At 41.4% G+C, this 22,864-nt stretch overlaps 1 protein-coding gene across 2 annotated transcripts in view; it reads left to right on the plus strand.

Moving 5' to 3' along the window:
* Positions 1–13,170: 13,170 nt before the first annotated feature.
* The window catches only part of LOC126457605 (COP9 signalosome complex subunit 4), a 75,774-nt gene continuing 66,080 nt past the window's right edge, over positions 13,171–22,864 (plus strand). For both annotated transcript variants that reach the window (XM_050094053.1, XM_050094054.1), the window contains exons 1-2: positions 13,171–13,312; positions 16,987–17,066. In XM_050094053.1, coding sequence (XP_049950010.1) covers positions 13,230–13,312; positions 16,987–17,066 — 163 coding nt within the window. In that variant the 5' untranslated portion in view covers positions 13,171–13,229. The remainder of the gene's footprint in view (positions 13,313–16,986; positions 17,067–22,864) is intronic.

A 22,864-nucleotide genomic window follows, 5' to 3' on the forward strand; every position in this document is an offset into this window, starting at 1 on the left:
GTGATGTGTACATGTTTTAATAATTTCCCGCGTGCAAAATGATCAGTGAGAGAGAATGTAAAGCATTGTAGTAAACGCACCTGCCAAATCAAGGAATATCGTTATGTAAACCAAAGAGATTATTGTACTATACACAAAAGAAAAGAGAGAAAAAAAAGAAACGTTGCACCAGAAGGAATTACCTCGATTGGAACGGAAATGGATAAATGTGATGCACATCTACAAGCAAACAAATGATTGTAGTTTCACAAAATGTAGCAGAAAGTGTTTCACAAATTGAGCACGTCAGTAAAGCGTTGGCCCTTGTGCAAGCAGCTTTTCGTCTTGGCATTGATTGACGGAGTTGTTGGATGTCCTCCTGAGGGGCATCGTGCGAAATTCTGTCCAACTGATGAGTTAAATCGTCAAAATCCTGAGCTGGCTGGAGAACTCTGCCCATAATGCTCCAATCGTTACCGACTGTGGAGAGATGCAGCGAACTTGCTGGTCTAGGTGGGTTTTGGTTAGCACAAAGACAAGCAGTAGAAACCTTCGCCTTTGCGAGCGGGCATTATCTTGCTGAAAAGTAAGGCCTGGGTGGCTTGCCACGAAGGGCAACAAAACGGGGCGTAGAATATCGTCGACGTACCGCTGTGATGTAAGGATGCCACGGATGACAACCAAAGGGTTCCTTTTTTGAAAATAAATGGCATTCCTGAGCACCACTTCTGGTTGTCCTGCTATACGGCGGCCGACAGTGAAGATGATATCCAACGGTAGTCTGTCGCATCTCCAGACATAACGTTGCTGGTCATCGGGGCTCAGTTCGAAGCGTCACTCATCACTGAAGAGAATTCTACTCGGCCGATTTCCGTCCCATTCGGATAATTCCTTCTTGATGCATCGTTTTTTTTGTTAGTATGTGTTCGAATGTACGTGGAACTTGCTGGTAGAATTCGGACTCACACCGTGTGTGACCGTTGGGGAGGACAGCCATCGCCTACCACGAGGAGAGGAAGGGTGGTGTTATAAATGGAAACTCCAGGTAGGAATATCAACAATGAAGGAAAAGACAGGTCGCTACTTACTGTAAAGAAGACGCGCCAAGTTGCGGACAGGCACATTTGAAAGACACTCACATAAAGCTTTCGGCCACGGCCTTCATCAGTAAAAGTGAAAAACACACACCATCCCACCATTCACACACACACAAGGAAGCACACATCACGTACACACGACCGTCAACTGCAGCATCTCGGGCCGGGCATTCGGGCACAAAATGCTGCAGTTGGCGGTCGTGTATACGTGATGTGTGCTTGCTCGAGTGTGTGTGAATGGTGGGATGGTGTGTGTGTCTCTCTTTTACTGATGAAAGCCGTGGCTGAAAGCTTTATGTGAATGTCTTTTAAATGTGCCTGTCTACAACTTGTCAGTTAAACTGATGGTGTTCCAGGCGCTGCAGTGTGGGCTCTGACATAGCAGGACACCGAAATATCGAAACTATTAAATTCTTCATTTGTGTGGCCACGTTGTCTGTAGTAACTTTACAATTACTGAGGATATTTTCGTTCCTTCGTTACAACTACAGGAAAATACTCGTTTTTCTCACTAGAAGGGTTTCGCTTTATTGACGTAAAGCATCATCATTGATCTGTAATTAAAGATATTTACAATTTGATTTGTTTTTAAGATCGGAAAAAAGTTCTTTAATAATTTGTTGGTTTTTACTTATAGTAATTTCTGCTTGCTTTCCCGCCTACATCAGGAAACGCCATCTGCTAGGATGTATTTGGTTCCTTTCTTCATTAGACACTGATACTTGTAGTCAAATTTTTCGTTGCTTTGCAGAAGTATGCACTTTTTTTTACACAGCAAACTTTCTCGTACACCACTGTTTTACTGTTTATTTTTATACTTCTAAGTGTTTATTGTGTTTTTAGTGTTGCCAACATTTCCACTAATTTGTCTTTGATCTTTACTTTATTTGTTATAGTTAATTATATTGTGTTACTCTATGTAATTATGTTGCTGTGTACTGTAAGAGAGTGTAAGAGTAATGAAGGAATAGCGATAGAGTGGAGCGGTACTTCGTTTTGTGCGTGTTGTTGAATAGGTGGAGGAAGGAGAAGCAAAACTGAATGGACATAAGTACATAGTAGTGTGATGCAGCCTGAAACCACCTGCAGAATCAGAAACAGGCTGCAAGCAGATACGTGTTAAACAGATTGAACAGGATCCCCCTAAACACTTCGATTACCAAAAAGATCTGGCCATTGTAAAACAAATAGCATTAAGAAATGGACACAAAGAAAGAATGGTAGACAAAGTAAACAGAAAAATAGACACACAAATAACAAACAAAAAAAAAATCACGCCAACGCATACAACTTGCACTACCACAAGAAAATGGCACACAGTGACCTACCATAACAAGTTCAACCACAAAATAGGTAACATATTAAAGAAACAGGGCATAAACATTTCTTCTAAAACAATCAATTCAACACAAAAGCACATCCCAATCCTGAAATCAAAGCGAGACAGATACTGAAAATCTGGTATCTATCAGCTCAGTTGCAGAGATTGTGATAAAATGTACACTGGAATGATTGGCATGACAATTGACTCAAGCTATAAAGAATACTTCAGAGCACTGAAATATTGTACAAACCACTCAACATTTGCAGATATCTAAAACAGGAATACTAGAGGCCAAGCAAATTTCCTCCCTCTTCAAGAAAGTTTCTACATACACAAAACATTAACATATAATAAACAGCTGCCCAGTGAAAAAAAAATATTGTGATCTAGACACTAAATAAAGTAATTGAAAAAAAAATCACATGGAAAAGGAAAGAGCTTTTTCTATTCTTCGCATTCTTCCACCAAAATCCCTCCCCTCCCCCCCCCCCCCCCCCCCCACCCCACTACCAATTTCATTTTACTTCTTGCTCCTCTCCAAATAACTCTCCATCACAAAACTATGTACTTATGTCCATTCATTTTTGCTTCAGCCTCCTCCACATATTCAGCACACACACACTAAAAGAAGTACTACTCCTCTCCATCACTATACCATCATCACTCTTACACACTCCTAAAGTACACAGCTACAAAATTAAATAGAATAACACAATATAATTAACTACAACAAATGAAGTATAGATCAAAGACAATCTCGAGGGAATGTTGCCGACACTACAGAAGACAATACGTACTTAGAAGTATAAAAAAAAAAATCAGTAAACAGTGGTATACGAAAAAATGTGCTGTGTAAAACAAAAGAGAATGCATAATTCTGCAAAGCAGCAAAAATTCGACTACAAGCACGTGTTTAATGAAGAAAGAAACCAAATATCTGCTAACAGATAGCATTTTCTACCATAGGCGAAAAAGCAAGCAGAAATTACCGTAAGTAAAAACCAACAAATTGTTAGCGAACTGTTTTTCTATCTTAAAAACAAATCAAATTGTAAATATCTTTAATTACAAACCACTGGTGATACTTTACGTCAAGAAATCGAAACGCTTCTGGAGAGAAAAACACACATTTCTTTGTAGTTATAACAACGGAGCGCAAATATCTCTAGAAATGGTAGGTATGCTCAGTAATCGGTGTATTCGCGGATTATACTGAAAAAAATAGTTCCACTTTCTACCACTAGGTGAAAATACGGATCTGTAAGCTGCCTGGAAGAGTCCGAATACATCCCACATAGATACGATCGTTCAGATATCCTCACAACCAGAAGTGACATGGATTTCAGTGGGGGCATCTGGAAGGTCTTGAAGTTTCCTAGAGAAGATGCGTTCGTTACTGCAGGTTTCTCGAAGCAAATCCCTCACCTGGCAAATGACTTGTGCAGTCGCCTCATCTTACATGAAAATAATGGTGTGGACACAGTTGCATTCTTGTAAAACTGGAATTACATGTCGTACAAAGAGGTCCTTATAATGTGCGGATATCACTGTGCACCTAACAAGCCTATTAGGTTTCATCTCCTGGAAGAAAAATGGACCAAGAATGAAGGACCTTGTGAAACCACACCACACAGTCATATAAGCTGAGTGCAGTAGATGTTTCTGCGCGCTATGTGGCGGAATAGATCCGATATAGGACAGTTCTATGCATTCACGTCGCCGTGAAGAGTAAAATGTACTTGAAATGTATTCGCAGTTGCGAATATGGGCTACCATCCACCGTGTAATGAAATGGCGGCAATGAAAATTTGTGCCGGAGCAGGACTCGAATCCAAATTTCCCACTTATAGCGAGTAGTCGCCTTACCATTTGGCTATCCGAGCACGACTTAGAGCCAGACCCAAACTTCGATATGTCGTCATCCATGTGTCTACAACGTATAGTCGTACATTCATAATGTATGTTTCCGTACAGGGAGACATTTTACTTGAAAGTCACTTCCTCAGTCTTGGTGGATAAATAAAATATTGCAGTGCCTTTGTTATTGTGAATTAGAAAGTAATGTTCCTTCAGATGTGCATTCATTGCAATATCGTATCATATCGTAAAATGTGCATCGTCCATCCAAACAATATTCCCTGGTCACATGTCATCAACCTCCATGTATGATAAAAAACGAAGGGAAAAGTCACGGCATTGTTTGGGTCTTCATTTGGGACACATCCTGGGTCTTTTTGAGATATCAGTGTAAAATGCGCCACAAAATCTATTGAAATGTTGGTCACAAAATAAATCAACATGTGTCGCCAAGTAACAAGCAGCATATTGATATCAAAACAGGAAACATTTCATGTTCCGACTGCTTACAGCGCCATATTTTCACCTCGTAGCAGAATGTCGAACTATTATTTTTCAGCATTCTCCATAAGCACACCGATTAATGAACGTACCTTCGATATTTTCAGTGTCCTGCAATGTATACAGCTTGTACTGCAGCACACAGAACACCACCAGTTTAATTATAACCACCCAGTTACTCCAACCACAGTTATGTAAGGGATGTTGAAATAAACAGTTTGACACTTGTGACCTTTCAAGCCGAGAAATAGCTTCAAACTGGTCTACAAAAGCTACTTCAGAGACACCACATGTCCATAATCTGAGATTTTTAATATTCTCTCGCCCTCTTATGCCACCGGCTTCCGTTAACATTAGTATGTAACATTTTATGTGAGAGTACTGAAATTTAAAGGCTATCAAACACGATATGCAAAAACTAATTTCCAGTTCGATTTAAGTTTAACCCGTACCATCACAGTTGTCTCCCAGTAACAAGGTCAGAGAAATAAAACGATTTAATTGTTAATTTTACACTGTTAAATTTCACAAAACTGTTAGGTAAAATTTACAGTGGCGTAAGAGAAGATGATATTAAAAATCTTGCACGGCAAACAGGTATTGTAACTTTCGTAGGCCAATTTGAGGTTGTTTCTAGGCTTGACAAACCGCAAGTGTCTTATATCAAATGGTTCGTTTCGATTTCGATTTCCCCTACATCAACCGAATACGATCTAAACCAGGGCCGGCCACAGCATGCAGAACTTCATTCGCGCATAATGTGCTGCCTGCTTGCGAACCGACGCCCGGCTAGTCTTGGCTTCGCTCGACCCTTCCCGGTACAGCGCGACCTTTCATTCTGCAGTGCGACGCGTTATTTTATTCCAGCATTTGGGGCAGTTTATTTTGGTCGACACTACTATCATCAGTTCGGAAGAATCTTGGTGTAAGCGCTGCTTGTCCTTCGCCATTTGTTCGTGGTATGAAGGAAGTTCACAGGTTGAGTGGCTCTTTGCGCAAGAAGAGGCAGTCCTTCGATTTGTCGTTGGAATCCTTTAAAAATGAGTGGGGATCACAGAGGACAAAGATGAGAACTCTCAGTGTCTATTATATACTTGCATAATCGACGGGTACTGCAAATTAGCTATGAAACGGCGTTAAAACACCATGCAGAAAGAGTTCAAAGGAGTTGACGACGAAAGAGCTAAAAATTATAACGATCGAAACACGACTTGTAAGAGATTCATTATTTATGAAGAAGCACTTTGTTTTACATCTGCAGCCATTAAACACGTGCTCAGATTGATAGTGTGAATAGTACATTTTATGAAGTCACACATATTATTACATCGTCAGTTGCAGCAGTTTTTGGTGGAATTGAGCGAAGAATACGTCGATGTTATACAATACTGCAAAGTACGTTGGTTAAGTCAATGGACATATCTGGAATGAGTTTTCGATTTAAACCCCGCTATTGTTGAATTACGGAAGAAAAAAGAAAATCAAGAACGAAAACTGAAAGATCCGGAATGCGATGCAGAGCTTCCATTTAAAATAGAGCCAACTGCAGATTGCCCTCAGTAAAGCATTGTAAGGTAAGAAGCAGCTTAGTTAGGATTTCATGCTGAAAGTGAATGCATTTGAAAAGAAAATAGCATTATGGAAGGGACGCCTTCTGACAAGAAACACGGTCCATTTCCCCAATCCCACTGGTATTAAAGAAAATGCAAATTTTGAAGAATCCATTGTGGCGTTCAAACAATTCCAGGAATAGCTTTCTAAACGTTTGAGGAACTGTCAGTATTACATCCATTTCTGAGCTGTTTTCGAGACAGTTTGCTGTTTCAGTAGAAAGTGCCCCTGTGCATCTGCAAACGGAACTGATCAATCAGCGATGTAATCACCGCTTAAAAGACAAATTCCTCTGCATTAAAACTGTCCAGGAATTCTGCTTTGTTATCTTTGGGAAGAGTTTGCGCGTCTCCGTAATGAGGTTGCAAACATGGTATCGATGTTTTGATCAACGTATGTATATGAAAGGTTGTTTTCGATTATGAAACCAAATCAGTCACGATTGTGTAACAACCTGATTAACGATAATCTTCAAAACTGTCTCCTCCTGTCCATATGCCGACTGTTTGTGACAGATATAAATTTTATTATGTCTTCAGCGCACCAAAAATAATTGAGTAATGCTAAAATATTTTTGTTCGTGTTCTATTTTGTTGATAAATAAAAAATATGTAACAAAGCCCCATGTCGCACGCGGCGGTTTTACAGTTTCCTCTGCCCTTCCCCTCACTCCACGCTCAGGCAGCGTGGCATGGTAGAGGGGGAAAAAGAAATTGGGCGAGAGAGTTTGGCTTGCAAGCATGCACGAGGAGCCGAGTTCTTCGTCATCTCTCTTGTAAACAGTTATCGCTTACAGCCTGTGAACCAAAACTCGTTCACTCAGACACCACAGAACGTCATTCCGCACTGAGAAGCTCAAGTGCAAGGAATTCATGGATGAGAAAGGAGTTCCACAGAATGTCCAACAAAAGCTGCGTATGGCGGACTGCCGTTTGGTTGAGCTTGCTCAGGCGACTGAGCCTACTAAGTCGATGGCCGCACCCTGCCCCACAACTAGACAACTGCCATGACGATAAAAGACCGTGCCGAGGATATGTAAGTATGTGGCACTGCGCCCACACCTCCTGCCACTGGTATCACAACCGCACCAGAGGGTGCATCAAGACTTCGCCTGACAGAGTCGTTCAAAGCCGCGATCATGGCGGAGTTCGAGGCCGCTCAGCGGAGGAAGGAGGTGAATTAACGGCCGACCAACAGACAATGCACCGACGCAGTTTGGGAGAGGGAATGTTGCAGACGCCACCAACGCACCCCCCCCCCCCCCCCCAGCCCCCCATCCCCCACTCCGCAAAGTGAAGACCCTGTAGCAGTGCAGTTTCGGCTCGATAAAAGTGCCATGAAAAACTACGCAAGTGCCTTGCTACCGCTGATAATAGCCAGTGGAAGAATAAACGTGCAACCAGAATCCTGCACATCAACAACGGGTTGACAAGCAAGATGCACACGTTGGCAGAGAAGAAGAGTGCCCTGAATCGCAGTCCAGCAGCAACCCTGAAGGCGTCTTCACTGTCTTTTAAGAGGTAGCAGACAATGCTGCCATACCATCTGCTGTGAGGAAGGAGCTGAGATCACCATCGTTCGTCTTCAAAGTGAAGCCCAATTACACGGAATGCCTGCAGCAAACAACACAGCAGAAAAGTAAGACTTCACTGCGAAATCTACTGGAAAGCGCCTCATACAGATGAACCTACGTGACTGTGAGGATTACTGGAGCGTAATAAGTGGGTCAGTCCACGTTGAGTGTCCATTCTGCACTTGCATGACAAAACCTGACAACGTGATCAAAGCCATATTCCATGGACGATGCAACCGTCTCACCTGGAGCTGGAGAAATTTGGGTTTGGGATTTGTACAGTCGTGCAGATGAAGTCCACAGACACTGGTGAAGATGAAATGCTTCTCTCGGTCATGGTCACAGGCAACTCCATAAATCAGAGTCTATTCAGCCTAGTAGTGATGACGTTCATCACTCGAGAAAACCCAAAGTCTTGATGTGGGTCGCCACAATGCTACAAATGTCAGGTCATTGGGCATGTGGGATGCCACTGTTCGTTATTTGACCACTGTGTGAAGTGTGCTGGCAGTCAGCAAGCCAGCAATGTACACTGAAGTGTGAGGATAAGTTGACAAGTGCAAACTGTGGTGAGCTACAGATGGCGAGCTATCGTGGCTGCAAATATCTGCAAGCTGCAATAGCATGCCAATGTTGCATGCCATACTGGACACCACAGACGACAACAGCAGCATGCTCCAGCCACTGTCTGCGCCCCAGCCAGGGGAAAGTCGCCAACAGTGGCAGGAGGTGCGCCGTTCATTGCCTGAACTCAGATGAAACTTAGGGTGCGAGCAGGGTGAATGATGTCACCAGTTCAGAGGTGCCACAACAGCCAGCAACTGACACAGCAGATGTGGCCTCTACACAACTTTCTAGCACACATGTGCTAGAAAGTGCCCATGCAGACGCAGATGGGAAGCCCACTGCACGACCTGGACATGCTGAGTGGTACAGACTCAGCAAGGAGGCGAACTCCGCTCCCAATCAGAAGAGAACTAGGCTAGACGCCAAGACAGTAGAAGGCAGTGACAGCAGCTATCCTGAAGCTGCTGACCGCAACAGCTGCTGACCGCCCCAACCAACAGCTACACTTATGCTGCTAGAGGGAGTGACAACTGCAGCCTGGCCATCGCACTCACCACCGTGTTCATTCAAATGATGAGCATGAGGTAATGTCTGATACAGCATATGGCTGCTGCAATGACGACAGTTCCAGAAGCAGACAAGCCGTCTGCTGACAGGCAGTCGGCAGCTCGTCCTCACCACTCAGTTTGCCCAAGCATGCTAGCATTGTGATTTTTTTTTTTTTTTTTTTTTTTTTTTTTTTTTTTTTTTTTTTTTTGTAACTGTGGATGCATTTATGCCGCCAGTAGTGCACAGAAGCACGACTCACTAAATGTCTTTGGAGATGCAGGGAGGATGCTTTGAATAGCTGTCTATGTTTTGTGAAAGACTTGCTGTCAGTGAGGTGGTTTTTAAAATGTTACTACTTTCCACTCTTGCTGAATGCATTATCTATATTTAACATCTCTACATTACTAAGATTTCAAGTTATTCCTGTCCTGTGACAGTTAACTTACTTTAAATTACTTATGAGTATTTCCAACATATACAGTGATGGAAAAAATAGCAGCACTAGAAAATAATTGATGATGAGTAATGAAATTTCAGGAATACATATGTCTGGGTAACATATTTAAGTGATTATCATTGCAAGATCCCAGGTTAGTGTAAGCACAAGAACAGCTATTGCTGGTACATTAATAACCAGTGTGCCGGCCGGAGTGGCCGAGCGGTTCTAGGCGCTACAGTCTGGAACCGCGCGACCGCTACGGTCGCAGTTTCGAATCCTGCCTCGGGCATGGATGTGAGTGATGTCCTTAGGTTAGTTAGGTTTAAGTAGTTCTAAGTTCTAGGCGACTGATAACCACAGATGTTAAGTCCCATAGTGCTCAGAGCCATTTGTACCATTTTGTAGCTGTGCATGCTCGTGAGTTGTCAGCATCTGAAGGTAAACAATAAAATATTTCCCCTGTCACATCCTCTAACCATGCAGTGGCCGCACAACATACCACTACGCCCCTGACGTGAACGACAAACTTTACTTAGCTCAGGGCCAAATTTACAGAGGTTGATTAAAATTAAGCACATCTTAAAATATTTCTGTCTCTGTAGGTATTTTTGGTTATTACTGAGCAAGAAAAATACCCTATGAAGAAGCTCTTTCCGTCAGTTGACGTTTTTGTATTTTTCTCTTAGTTGCTGGATTTAGGTGTTACAATACCTGGACAGAGGAAATGCCTAAATTTTGTTTAAATAAGAATATACGTTTATGAAGTTATTTTTATTAAATAACCTTTTTGAAACAGTGAAAAGTTAAATTTGTTGACAAAGAAAAATAGCTTCAGTATATCCATTATGTGTTTATTTGTATGTATTATCTCATAGTATACCTTTTCGGAACGGATTTGTTATGGAACTGTAAGTACTTCTAGTTATAGCTGAATCCATGAACTATGGCGGCCCATGTACAGACGGCGATTGCATCATTGCCGGTTGCAAACAACAGCTGCGGTATGCACATAGGGATATAGATGCCAAACAGTTCGTTCAAATGGCTCTGAGCGCTATGGGAATTAACAGTTGAGGTCATCAGTTCCCTAGAACATCAGTTTTGGTATATATGCGAAGCTATTCAATATAATTTTTATCACACTATGTGGCGTACCACCACAGTGGTTTTAAAGTATCAGTTGGTAAAGGGGGATGAATCATTGTGCTTCACACTGGTTCTGCCTTCTGATTCATTCTAGAAAGCAAATTACTGTTCTGGGCAAAAAAGAGCAATTCAGGTGATTATCATTCTGAAATCAACTCAGAAACATTTACACTATGGTTTAAAAACAGTTTCTCCCTTACTTAAAACCTGCGAACTCAGTGATTGTTATGGTCACTGTGAATTATCACTCAATTGTTGTTGACAAGTCTCCCAGAACAAGTACAAAAAAGCTGATTTCATGCTGTAGCTTTCAAGTAAGACGATACCGCACACCGTCAGACAAACTTGGGGTGGATTGCTAAATCTTGTAAGTTTCGTGTAAAAGTGTATGAAATTGATTGTACTGCACAGGAACGCGTACATAGAGTTTTGCTTTTGGCACACTTCATTTCCAGTACAATCCGATAGAACTCATATGTATGCAAGTGAAAGGGTATCCTGCAGAAGGAATCACGACATTTAAAATTGCTGCCATAGTAAGGCTTTTGCACAAAGCACTTTACAGTGTTACTCAGTATGGGCTGAATGTGTTCGGCACACAGAACAGCTACAGGATGAGGACATAGACAGGGAAATTTTAATTGATAATCTCCTTGATCCCATAGTCATCCCTCTAACACCACATGAGTCAGACACTGACATGAACTGCAATGCTGTTGATGAGAGATGGTCGCAGCGACTGAAAACAACCAAAGGAAAGCCACACATACAAAATTCATGTTGTTTTTTCTTTTTCTATTCCTTCTCTTGTGCAATTGCATTTTTACCAGTAGTACTGAGATATATTCTGTCTTCTGCGACAATAATAAAAGTCTTAATTATACCAGACGCGTTTTGCTTTATTTTGAAGCATCTGCAATGGACAGCAGTTGTAAGATCACATTCAAAGTTTGTCGCAACTGATCTAAATTTTAGCGAATAATTGCTGTTTATATATGACAGACACACTCAAATACTTCACTATTTCAGTCCTTATGGTTTTATAAGTCTACAACTGACTTTGTATACTTTATCAACTTTGTTTTAATCGACGTGCTTTAAAAAAAAAAGCGAAATGCGTCTGGTATAAATAAAACGTGTATCACAGTCACAAAAGACAGAAAATTTTCCAATACTACATTACAATATTTTTGGTGTATTACAATTATTCCGTTCAGAATATTATATAACATGTAATTTGTGGTAGACTGTGTCCACGTTGGAAGTGGTTAAGCATTGCACATAGCAGCAACTTTTTGGTGTTTTACGAAAATAATTATCTGAAAACTTTAATTTTGTCACTGGACACAAGCATTCGTACTTCCGTGTATGTAGATGCTCAGGACGAAGTGTCGCAAGTTGCTGTCCCAGATGACATTGAACATCTTATTCTTTTCGATCCACCTATCTCACAGTGGTACTCATGTTGTGGTTGGAGCTCAACTTTTTGATAAATCGCAACAAACTGAATAAAAATTCACCGAATAACTTTCTCCGCTGCCCACTACCCTTTAAACACAAGCTTACGAACTGTTTGGGGCCGGCCAGAGTGGCCGAGCAGTTCTAGGCGTTTCAGTATGGAACCGAGCGACCGCTACGGTCGCAGGTTCGCATCCTGCCTCGGGCATGGATGTGTGTGATGTCCTTAGGTTAGGTTTAAGTAGTTCTAGGGAACTGATGACCTCAACTGTTAATTCCCATAGCGCTCAGAGCCATTTGAACGAACTGTTTGGCATCTATATCCCTATGTGCATACCGCAGCTGTTGTTTGCAACCGGCAATGATGCAATCGCCGTCTGTACATGGGCCGCCATAGTTCATGGATTCAGCTATAACTAGAAGTACTTACAGTTCCATAACAAATCCGTTCCGAAAAGGTATACTATGAGATAATACATACAAATAAACACACAATGGATATACTGAAGCTATTTTTCTTTGTCAACAAATTTAACTTTTCACTGTTTCAAAAAGGTTATTTAATAAAAATAACTTCATAAACGTATATTCTTATTTAAACAAAATTTAGGCATTTCCTCTGTCCAGGTATTGTAACACCTAAATCATTTTTTTTGCTTTCCAGCATGTCAGTTCTCTTGCGGAAGAAATTCAATGGAAAGGAAATATTCAAATCATAGCGGAATATTTTCAGTTGGTCGCAATTTCTTTGCGAACGAAATAAAGACTAAGAAGACTCAAAAGCACAAAATAAAGTACTGAAACACGAGTTAGTGTGGTGAAGACGGGTTAACATCCGATGTCAGCAAGTGACGACACCGTTCCACCCACGAATTTCAACATCAAAACGTTCTTCATGAGAAACCTTGAACTCAACGTTCCGTTCCTCTGGCAGTCTGTGTGAATGCCTCCATTTTAAATGCAATGTCGAATGTTAAATGTTCCGTTCCGTCCGTCCGTCCTCTCTCTCTCTCTCTCTCTCTCTCTCAGTATTTGCCAGGGCAAAGATAACACTCTTGTGTGCAGCTGAGATAATAAACCACTGTATTTCTTCCAGATTGTGTTTTCAGTTTTGTATTTATCGGAAGGATGGCGGTGACAGTAAATGCTGTACGCCAGCAACTAGCAGCTCTTGCTAATTCAGGAGGTTCGCACAAGGATCAAGCTGACAAGTATGTCACACAGAAACATCTATTAAAATACAGCGTTAGGGATTTTTTCTCGTTTTTGTAATGTGTAAGGACGGCAAACTTGTCTAGTGTTCAAACAATAACAATTGTCACCCTTGTTAAGTTTTAATCGTGAAACTAATCCTATTAATATGTTGTAGTTGCATTTTTAAGCCTGGACAAGTACAAAGGACTAAGTGTTATTTGGACTCTTACCTCCTACGCCTTTGGCAAAGGTTTCCTGCCGGCTTTTCGATTATAGTTTGTATTGGGATGATATGTTGAATTAAGTGAAGAAATGCTGTATTGCTAATGGATTATAGTTAACCAGATCACGAACAGTTAAGCTTGTCATACGCCCAATTTATTTCCCTATAGAAACTGATGAGTCTTTATGACAAAATGAGTAGTTAAATATTTAAATTATTTTAATGTGAATATACTTTCAAAGCTTTTCTCCCAAGTAACTTTATCAACACGTAACACATGAGCGTGGAAATAGTGACCGGTTACAAAAATTATTTTTTTGCTTATGATTTTATAATGGGTCGTTTCATTCTCTCCTTGCGGGGTTGGCTGATTTATTTTCCGATGAAATGTATCTGTGTTGGTTAGAATTAAAGCATTAGGTCTATAAATAAACAGGATGTGGCTAGTGAATCATAATATAATATACAGAATAGAATATCATCGAGAATATTAGTTGTCATATGAGAACACAACTTGGCATTCCTATTCTTTACTAAATAATTAATGTATCATATTGTAAAGCAAAGGTGTAGGCCTAATGTGGCTCTCTTTTCCACAACACCTACGTTCAGTTTTTCCCTCTATATAGCTGTTAGCAATTTATGTGTAGATGATGTTTTTATAAGTTGAAATATTTTGTTTTGTAGTTGATTGCCCTTAAGTGAAAACAAAGTGTGATGAGATAATGTGTGGTAAAGCAACTATGCTATTAGCCAGCATAAATTCACCTTTTCTGTGTAATAAACTTTGGTCATGTTTCCATCATGGCATATAATTATGCAATAAAGTGATTAACTGAAAATAGTAACTGCTACTAGAAGATTTTTCATCCTATTCTTAAAAAAGAATAATTGTATATAAACATTGTGCAGAAAACATTTGGATGCAATGTCAGGTTAATACCTAGTGCGGTTTTTTCAAACTTCTACATTTCAACACTTAGAACAGTTCTCCAGCATAATACAGTACAAATTGCAAGTTATAGGCAAGGATGTAGTTTCATGCCACTCATTATTTTCAAAAATTCTTTGGAAGGAGCCTTGTTGGCCTGTGCACGACATGTTGACACAAGATGAACAACTGTTTCATTCAGCATCACAATCACTATATGATTTCCCCCACTTGGGGAGATTGTCCGCATCTCTCTCCTGTCCTGTTTGTATGCAATTCATAGTAGTCCAAATTTCATGAGTCTGGTCTTGGTTAGGGGGTTTCTCCTGACTGCAGAACAGTTTCAGGTATAGTGGAAGAGTTTTTCTGCCAGTAACATTTATATTCATAGATGGCATTGACTTCATCTTCGGCAAGAATCATTGCTGTTGTTAGTGGAATGCAATGATCTCGATCTGTTTTGCTTTGTAGAAAAGAATCATTAAATATTGGAAAGTCAGGCTTATCAACTATCTTCAGACAAATAGGAATGCACACTTCCATCTGATGTCAGGAGGTAGAATGTGACATGAAATAGGTAACCAGTATGTGTGAGTAGATCCACTAATGATATGCATGGATTCGTTAAGTAGTACATTTATCTTTTTCACATATGGACTATAAAACTGAAGAGATAATCAGTACTCTGTTGAATACAGCAGTCCAGTTATTGCTACTCAAGGGGAATCTGCTTATAGTTCCTAACCAGTACCACAGACCTTATAGATACTGTTACTTCCGCTTTTGAACGTAGCAGATGTTTGCATCAGATGTGCTGTTGAAGGTGATCCTAAGGTATTTTGGGTGCATGTTGTAATGAAGTTTTTCTCCTCGAAATAAACATCAAGGCTTGTGTGTGCCAATCTGTTGGACAGATGAAAATCTGCAACATCTGTTTTATTGTAGTAACGTTGTAACAACCCTTTATGGAAGTATTGGCTTAAAATGTGTAGATCAGAAGTTAGGGCTGTGTTAGTTGTTTGCAGGTGTTGTGTTGGCTAGCTATTGCACAATAATCTGCATAGCCAGTTTACACAGCTAAACAGTGATTGCACATGAACTAGTGCATAACATGGGGACTTAAATGAAGTTGTCCTTTTGCTGATGTCCGAAGAAGTTTGTTTTCGACTGATGACAGTAACAAACAATGGCACTTGGTTGCACAGCCCACACAATATGGCGAGATAATTGGTATAGAAGGTAAAAAGTAATTGCTAAAGACAAGAGTGACTATTACAAGATATGAATTAAGTTAAAATTCCATTGGATGAGCTGGGTGGTGCTTTAATGTGATGGCATTTTCATGTCGGCAACATTACTCCTTAGATTTGATAGTTGCGACACTATATACAATCTATTTGTGGTTTTAGCAACATATTCATGAAGAAAATCTGTGCAAGAATAGAAACGTTGCTAAAATACGAAGGCATCAGAGAACTGTGTGTTCAGCAAAGGAAAATTACTAAGAACACAAAGCTTTGTGATAAAGTGCCAAAATCCCATGTCCATTGAGTTTCACTCCACTCATTATTTTCAGAAAATCTTCGGAAGGTGCCTTGCAGACACATGTGCGATGTGTTGATACAAGATGAGTTACAGCATTGCAATCACTAGATGATTTCCTCCACTTGTGGAGTGTGTCTGCACATTTTCCATATCCTGTTTGTATCCAATTTAGAATAGTCCAAATTGCATCAGACTGGTCATACGTAGGGGGTTTCTCCTGGCTGTAGAGCAGTTTAACGTATCAGGGAGGTAACAAAGCACACATTGCTATAGTGAAAGTTTTTTGCTATTAGTATTTTCACACAGCAAGTTGTGTAGTTTTGAAGTGTTTTTTGCACCTCGGTCGGAATTACTGGTTCCACGTGTTTCGCCCAGTTACATGATGTTATGTGTGTTGTCATATGGACTTAACGAAGATAAAATAAAACACTATAGTTGAATCGGCAAAAATTGATCCTTCACAGTTGCAACAGGCTGGGTGCGCAGCTTCATGGGACTGTATCAACCAGTAACATTACATGACTCTGTAAACATCTCTATGGCTGTGCCTCAACGTTATCAGAGCTCTGTAGGCGGCTACTGACAATGCTTCGCAGTTGGAAGCTGGCAACAGCCCTCTAGACCCTCTAGACAATAGCAATGTGTTGGTTCTATATTGTGTAGACTGTGGGATGTGATGTTCTATATTGTAGTCTGAGTAACAAGTTAAGCTGAAAAATGATGGGTTGTGAATTTGCAATATTGTGGGAATACCTATAATTCTTGTTGTAACGTATTATATGCTGGATTTTCATGAGTGGTTTGTCTGACATTTTGATGACATCATAGATTGGACTGCTGGTATTGGTATATTTCATGTTGCCTCGTATGCAATGTTTTTGTTTCTATCAGTTACAGATTATGATTAAAGGGAAATTAAATAAATTGTAATTATCTTTTTACTTATTATAAATTTTATATAGAATTTTAGAACAGTGTTTTAAATTTTTCAGGTATCGTGCCATTCTTGAGGCGGTGCTCACCCTACAGGGAAGTGATGTTATTGAAGCTCTGAAGGTCTTCATTGAAGCAAGTGAGTTTGTTTGTGAAGCCACTGGCCACTACGTTGCTTTGCACTAAAAGTTTCAAAAGCTGTTATGTTACTTCTGTTTTAGCAAAAACTTTCTTATTGTGTGTTATGCTTATCTCCACATTAACCCCCGCCCCCTCTCCCCCCAAGGGGTTTAGAGCTCGTTTGTGTGTGCATGGTGATTGTGGGCTCCCAAGCTACTGAAGTAAATCTTATTTTCTGAGCCGCAGTTTTATTTTGTCTGTATTTTTATTCAGACTTATTCTGTAGAACAGATTCCCAGCTGACAACCTACCTCACTCATAGGACGTCAGTTCTGGTTTCTCCCACTTTGTTCCCTTCTGTTACACTACAAATTTCGGTTAATTTGTCTTCCATCCCCATACCTTTGTTTAACTTCCCCCTTTCTCAAAATTTTTTAGATTGTGTGGACTGTGCGGGGGTCGGCTGATAGAGGTGGATGTAGATGTCGGATACCTCTATTTGGTAGCCTTCTGACCAAACAGGGATCGATTGTTGGTGCCTGGGTTGTCACCTCCCTATGCCAAGGAGTAGGTGCCTGTCCATTTATGGGTACAGGCTTTATATACACTGGCCATCATGCCAGGTGGCCTTTAAACTATCTGGCGGCACTCGAGGGTGGTGGACCCTCATTCAGATTAGGTGACGTCTTGGGGATATTGAGGTCATGAAATGATCAAAGTTATCGACTGGTGGCCACTAGATGCCATCAGTCTCATCAGACTGCAATTGAGTGCTGAACATCACAACCCTAGGAACTTTCTCTTCTTGGCTACACCATTGTAGAAAACAAGCAAAGTGACTCGTGAACAGTTATTCCCGTCAGTACCTAGTTTGCACCCAAACAAACGGAGGGCCCTTTCTACTAAACCAATGTTTTTGTGGAGAATATTGAAAATGTGTTTGACAATTTCTCTTCCCTTAGCAAAATGGTAAGTAATTCCATTTTAATTAGCATAGCAAATCGTACCCAGTCCTGAGTGCTACTCTCCCATAAACTGTTTGGTGAGACACCTGTTACCATCATAGCCTACAAGAACCTCTGCATGGTATAGGGATTAAATTTTCACTTGTATATAAAGCTGCAGACAAATAAAACATTATGCAAGCCCTTTCAGAGGTGAGGGATCTTTCATACATCATGTACATCAAGGACCACTAAATGAGGTAGACATCAGCACATTCATCCTCACTTTTGAGGAGGTTTTGCTTCCAGAAAAGGTCTAAATTGTGTTGCCACTGCAGTTTGAAGCTATATTTCCCACCGTTGATGGGATATTTTAAATGCCGGCACTTTTAAGTGTATGTCTTCCCAGTGTACGTAAAACCTGATTTTGTGGAGACTGCAGCCAGGCACATTAAAACAACTCACCACGTGTGCTCCCACCTGTCTGTGTCAGTTGTTGGAACAATTGCCCTCCCCAACTCCCAAAGTGTACTAATCTACTCAAAGAATGCAAAAGTCCAAGAATTGAAGGTCACAGATAATCTCTCATAATTTGGAGCTTAGAAATAATGATTGTTGTTTTCAGTCTGTGATATCGACCTTTACCGTTGCTGTTGCCAGGTAATCAGCAGTGCCTGGTGTACTTCCTTCCTTGACATTGACATCTGGTAGCCACTCAAATAAATTTGACCATGGGGACAATAGGCCTTCCCATTGTAGCTGAAGGAGCCAGAGAGTGTGAATATCAGGGGTGCCCACTCTTTCTTCCGCCTCTACACAGACAACTGGTAAGACTTCATAAGAATCTAGACAACCATAAGTTGTAAAAGAGAAGAAGGAAAGACCTCGGGAGAAGATTACTCTGGTGATCCCGCAGGCACCAAATCCCCCACCATGCCACTGGACTCCCAACCAATGTTCATTGGCTTTCTTCCATTCCTCCTAGTTACAGTGATCCTGGGACATAACCTGCCTTCCTAGCTGCTTCGCGGCTAACAAGGACACCCTTAGCATGATGATCCAGTGGAACTGCACTGGATATAACTGTCCTCTGCTGGAACTACAGCAACTGAGATCCTCCTTTACTGTAATCTTTCTTGCTCTACAAGAAACGCACTTCACAGATGGCCATTCCTTAACTGTTCAGGGTTACAGTGCACTCTGCTCAAACCATGGTGACCGCGAAAGAGCATCCAAAAACTTTGTACATTGATTTGCTCTGATATAACATTTATTTGGGCACTTACTTGCCTTGAGATGATCACCTCAATCTAACAACCACCACCACCACCACCACCAACCTCTCCCACCCCATTTCTCCTAGCTTGGGATTTCAGTGCACACCATCTCCTGTGAGGAAGTACTGCTTCGTCTAATAAGGGCTGCCTGATTGACCAGCTTCTTTCTTAGGTTGTTCTGTCTCTCCTCACTGACAGTACTCTTGTCCACTTCAGGCCATGGCACTTTTTCAGCTATTAATCTGTCAGGCTACATCTATGAGGCTGTGTAGATGTCTCTGATGTGATAACCCATGCTGCTGGAACTGATATTTCCTTCTCTACAGATGGTTGGTGCCACGGTAAACCTAAGTCATTGCAACAGCTATTTGTGTGTGTCTAAGGGCCCTGCAAAATCTCAAGTGACATTCTTCACAGTCCACATTCCTCACTTCTAAGTGGTTTCATGCTAAGCCTCACTACCTAATTAAACACAGTAAAAAGGAATGCTGGGAGCACTGTGTCTCCTTCTCGGGAATGTATGCTTCTTCATACTAGGTGTGGATCAAGCCCAGTTGTCGTGGGGTCCTCTAGAGATCAATAACTGTTCAGGTGCTCTTCCTTCTGGATGGTGTGTGTTGTTTCTGATGCATTTATTCTTGCAGAACACTTTGTGATAGCATCAGCAACCTCTATTCCACCTAGCAGTATAATAGAAAACTGTTTCAGCAATAACCGCCATCCCTACCCGAACCCTGATAAGATTCCTATTCAGATGATCCAACATCTGAATGTTACTGAAAGGCTCCATCTACTTGGTCATCAAACTGTATTTGGCTAGGTGTTTGCCTTTGCAATAGTGAGGTAGTACCATCATCCAAATCCTTAAGCCAGACAACAACCCAACATCTTTTGCGTTTGTCATAGTTCCCAGTCTGTAGTCTTGGTCAAACACCAGCTCCAAGGTGCCATCCGAGGAGCCTTCGCTTGCAACCTTTCCCATTGCTTCAAGTTCCCTCCTGCAAAACTGCGAGTCGTAGAAAATTGTTATACCATGGCCCATCCTGACCCAGAACTCTGCTTCAGTTCCCTGTGCTTGGACATTGCAGAACAGTCCCAATTTTTGAGATTCCTCTTTGACAAAAAGATGACATGATTGCTCCATATTCGTCAACTAAAGACTAGCTGCATGCAGAAACTCAATGCTCTCCGCTCTTGCGATGCAGATTGTGCTAATCGTGTCCATATTTACTGGTCCCTGGTTTTGTCATGATTGGCCTATGGTTGCCAAGTCCACAGCTCATGGTCTCCCGGTCATGTTCTCGCTTCCTGAGCACGTCGTCCTTGTTTAGATTCCCGGTGGGGTCAGTGATGTTCACCTGCCTTCAGATGACTCGGTGTTTGTGCTGTCCTCATCATTTCATCTTCATTCATGAATGTGGTGAGATTGGACTGAGCAAAGGTTGGGAATTTGTACAGGCGCTGATAACCATGCAAGTTGAGTGCCCCACAAACCAAACATCATTATTATCTACGATTGCCAAGTTCATGGTTCAGCGGCACCTTAAGCTTTGAAATTTTTTGACACAATCAATCATTCTAGAAAAAGACTGGCAATTGGTACCTTCTGGAGTAGTCCTATAAATGTTCTCTTTGCTGAAGCAGGATCTCCCCTCTTCACTTCCAGCAGTACTAATTCTTGTACTCATTTAAGCAATCACTTGTGCAGCCATCCAGCAATTTCCTTTTCCTCCAACCGCAATAAAATCTTTTTTGGTTTACAGGCTGCATAATTTTGAATAAAACACTGAAACTTTGGACAGCTGTCTCCACCATTGTCATCAGGAGTTAAAATCAGCAATTGTTGGTCTGGCATGATGTGCTGCTTGTATAGATGTAATGGTAGCATCCAAAACCTTCCAGAGAGAGTGGGAGTGATGCACACACAGAAGGAAAATTGGGCAGCTCCTGGTGGCTCCATCCTACCACGGAACCAGGTGACGTCACATGACGTGAGAGACCAGTGCAATGTTTGCAACTGCCACTCCCGCGTCCTTTCAATAGTCAACCCTGTGTCTGTGCTTTCGCTCAATGTCCAAAGCTGTCTTCAATGCCCTACTAAGTGTGTATGCTTGGTTTCTGTTAAAACTATTGCTGTTGATTCTAATTTTCGCCACTTTGATAACAGAATCTTAGTTAGATGGTGTCTGAGCCAAAACTCTAGTCTGTACAAATTGTACTTATGCCTGTTTCCTAGGCAGTGTTCAGCTATAGCCAACTTCTCAAGTTCCCTTGGTTTGATATGTTGTGAATGCTTTGCACAGTGCTCGGCAGCAGTGCAAATAGTTTGACCTATGTAAATGCTATTACATCCACAGGGGACACCATACACTCCAGGAACTCGAAGATCTACGTTGTCTGTAACGGACTGCAACATACCTCTTATCTTGGAGATGGGTCAGAACACTGGTTACAGTCAGTGTCCCTTCAGCATGTGTCTTATCTTGCTAATAGTTGCTCCACATTATGGAAGGAACACAGCTGGCTTGGCCTCTTCACCCATTCACAAGCCGTCTTTTCGTCGGTGGCACGTGAAAAGTTTAGCAGTTCCTCTCTTGCTGTAAACATTTTCTCGAAACACACAGTTCAAATGGTGAAACTGACTCTAGATGGTTGTCACCAGAAATAAACTTTTCCCTCTGTATGTACTTGTTCAGTCCTGCTTCCTTGTGTACAGGGTACCGAAAACCATAGGCACGGCCAGAGGATCCCCACTGCCTCCAGCAGTTAGGAACTTTTTCATGGAGCACTTGGAGGAGCAAGCTCTGAACTCCATGAGGTTGTATTCATCTTGCTTCCTAGAAACGTTGACACCTTCGTGATAAGGCCTTGAGGTGGAAATGCACTGCAGCAGTTCGTTGATCACATGAATGACGTCTATCCCAACATTAAATTTACTGTTGAATTGGAGAGGGATGGCAAGCGTCCGTTGTTGAATGTTTGGGTTGAATGAAAGACAGGATTCTGGCTTGATTGTACAGTGTACAAGAAACCTAAGCACACTGATTGGTACTCAAGTGCCAGCAGTTTTCACCACCTTCTACACAAGGAAGTGGTCCTGAATATTTTTGTACAAGCGGTACAGATTATTTCTGACAATGATCACCTAGAGTCTGAATTTCAGCATTTGAAGCTTCAGAGAAAATGGTTACAGCAAGGGAGAAATTGAGTGCCACCTATGAGACGCCTCACAGAAGAGACCAAACCAGCAGCATTGCTTCCATACTATGGTGCAACTACTAGCAAGGTAGGCTCTGTGCTAAAAAGGCGTGGTCTGAGACCAGTGTTCCACTCTGCCTCAAAGGTGATGCACTGTTAAAGGCAACATAGATCTTAAGAGTTCTTGGTTTGTGTGGTGACCCCCTATGAATGTGGTAGCATTTATATAGATCAAACTATTCACACTGTTACCAAGCATTGTTCAGAGCATTCACAACATATCAAACAAAGCTGGTTGAACGTCACTTGGAAAACGGGCATAAAATATGGCTGGAAAAGGCGGAAGTTTTGGCCCAAACACAATCGTACTGGGACTCTGTTACCAAAGAACTAGCCAA

Source organism: Schistocerca serialis, chromosome 2 (genome assembly GCF_023864345.2).
Source record: "Schistocerca serialis cubense isolate TAMUIC-IGC-003099 chromosome 2, iqSchSeri2.2, whole genome shotgun sequence".
NCBI lineage: Eukaryota > Metazoa > Arthropoda > Insecta > Orthoptera > Acrididae > Schistocerca > Schistocerca serialis.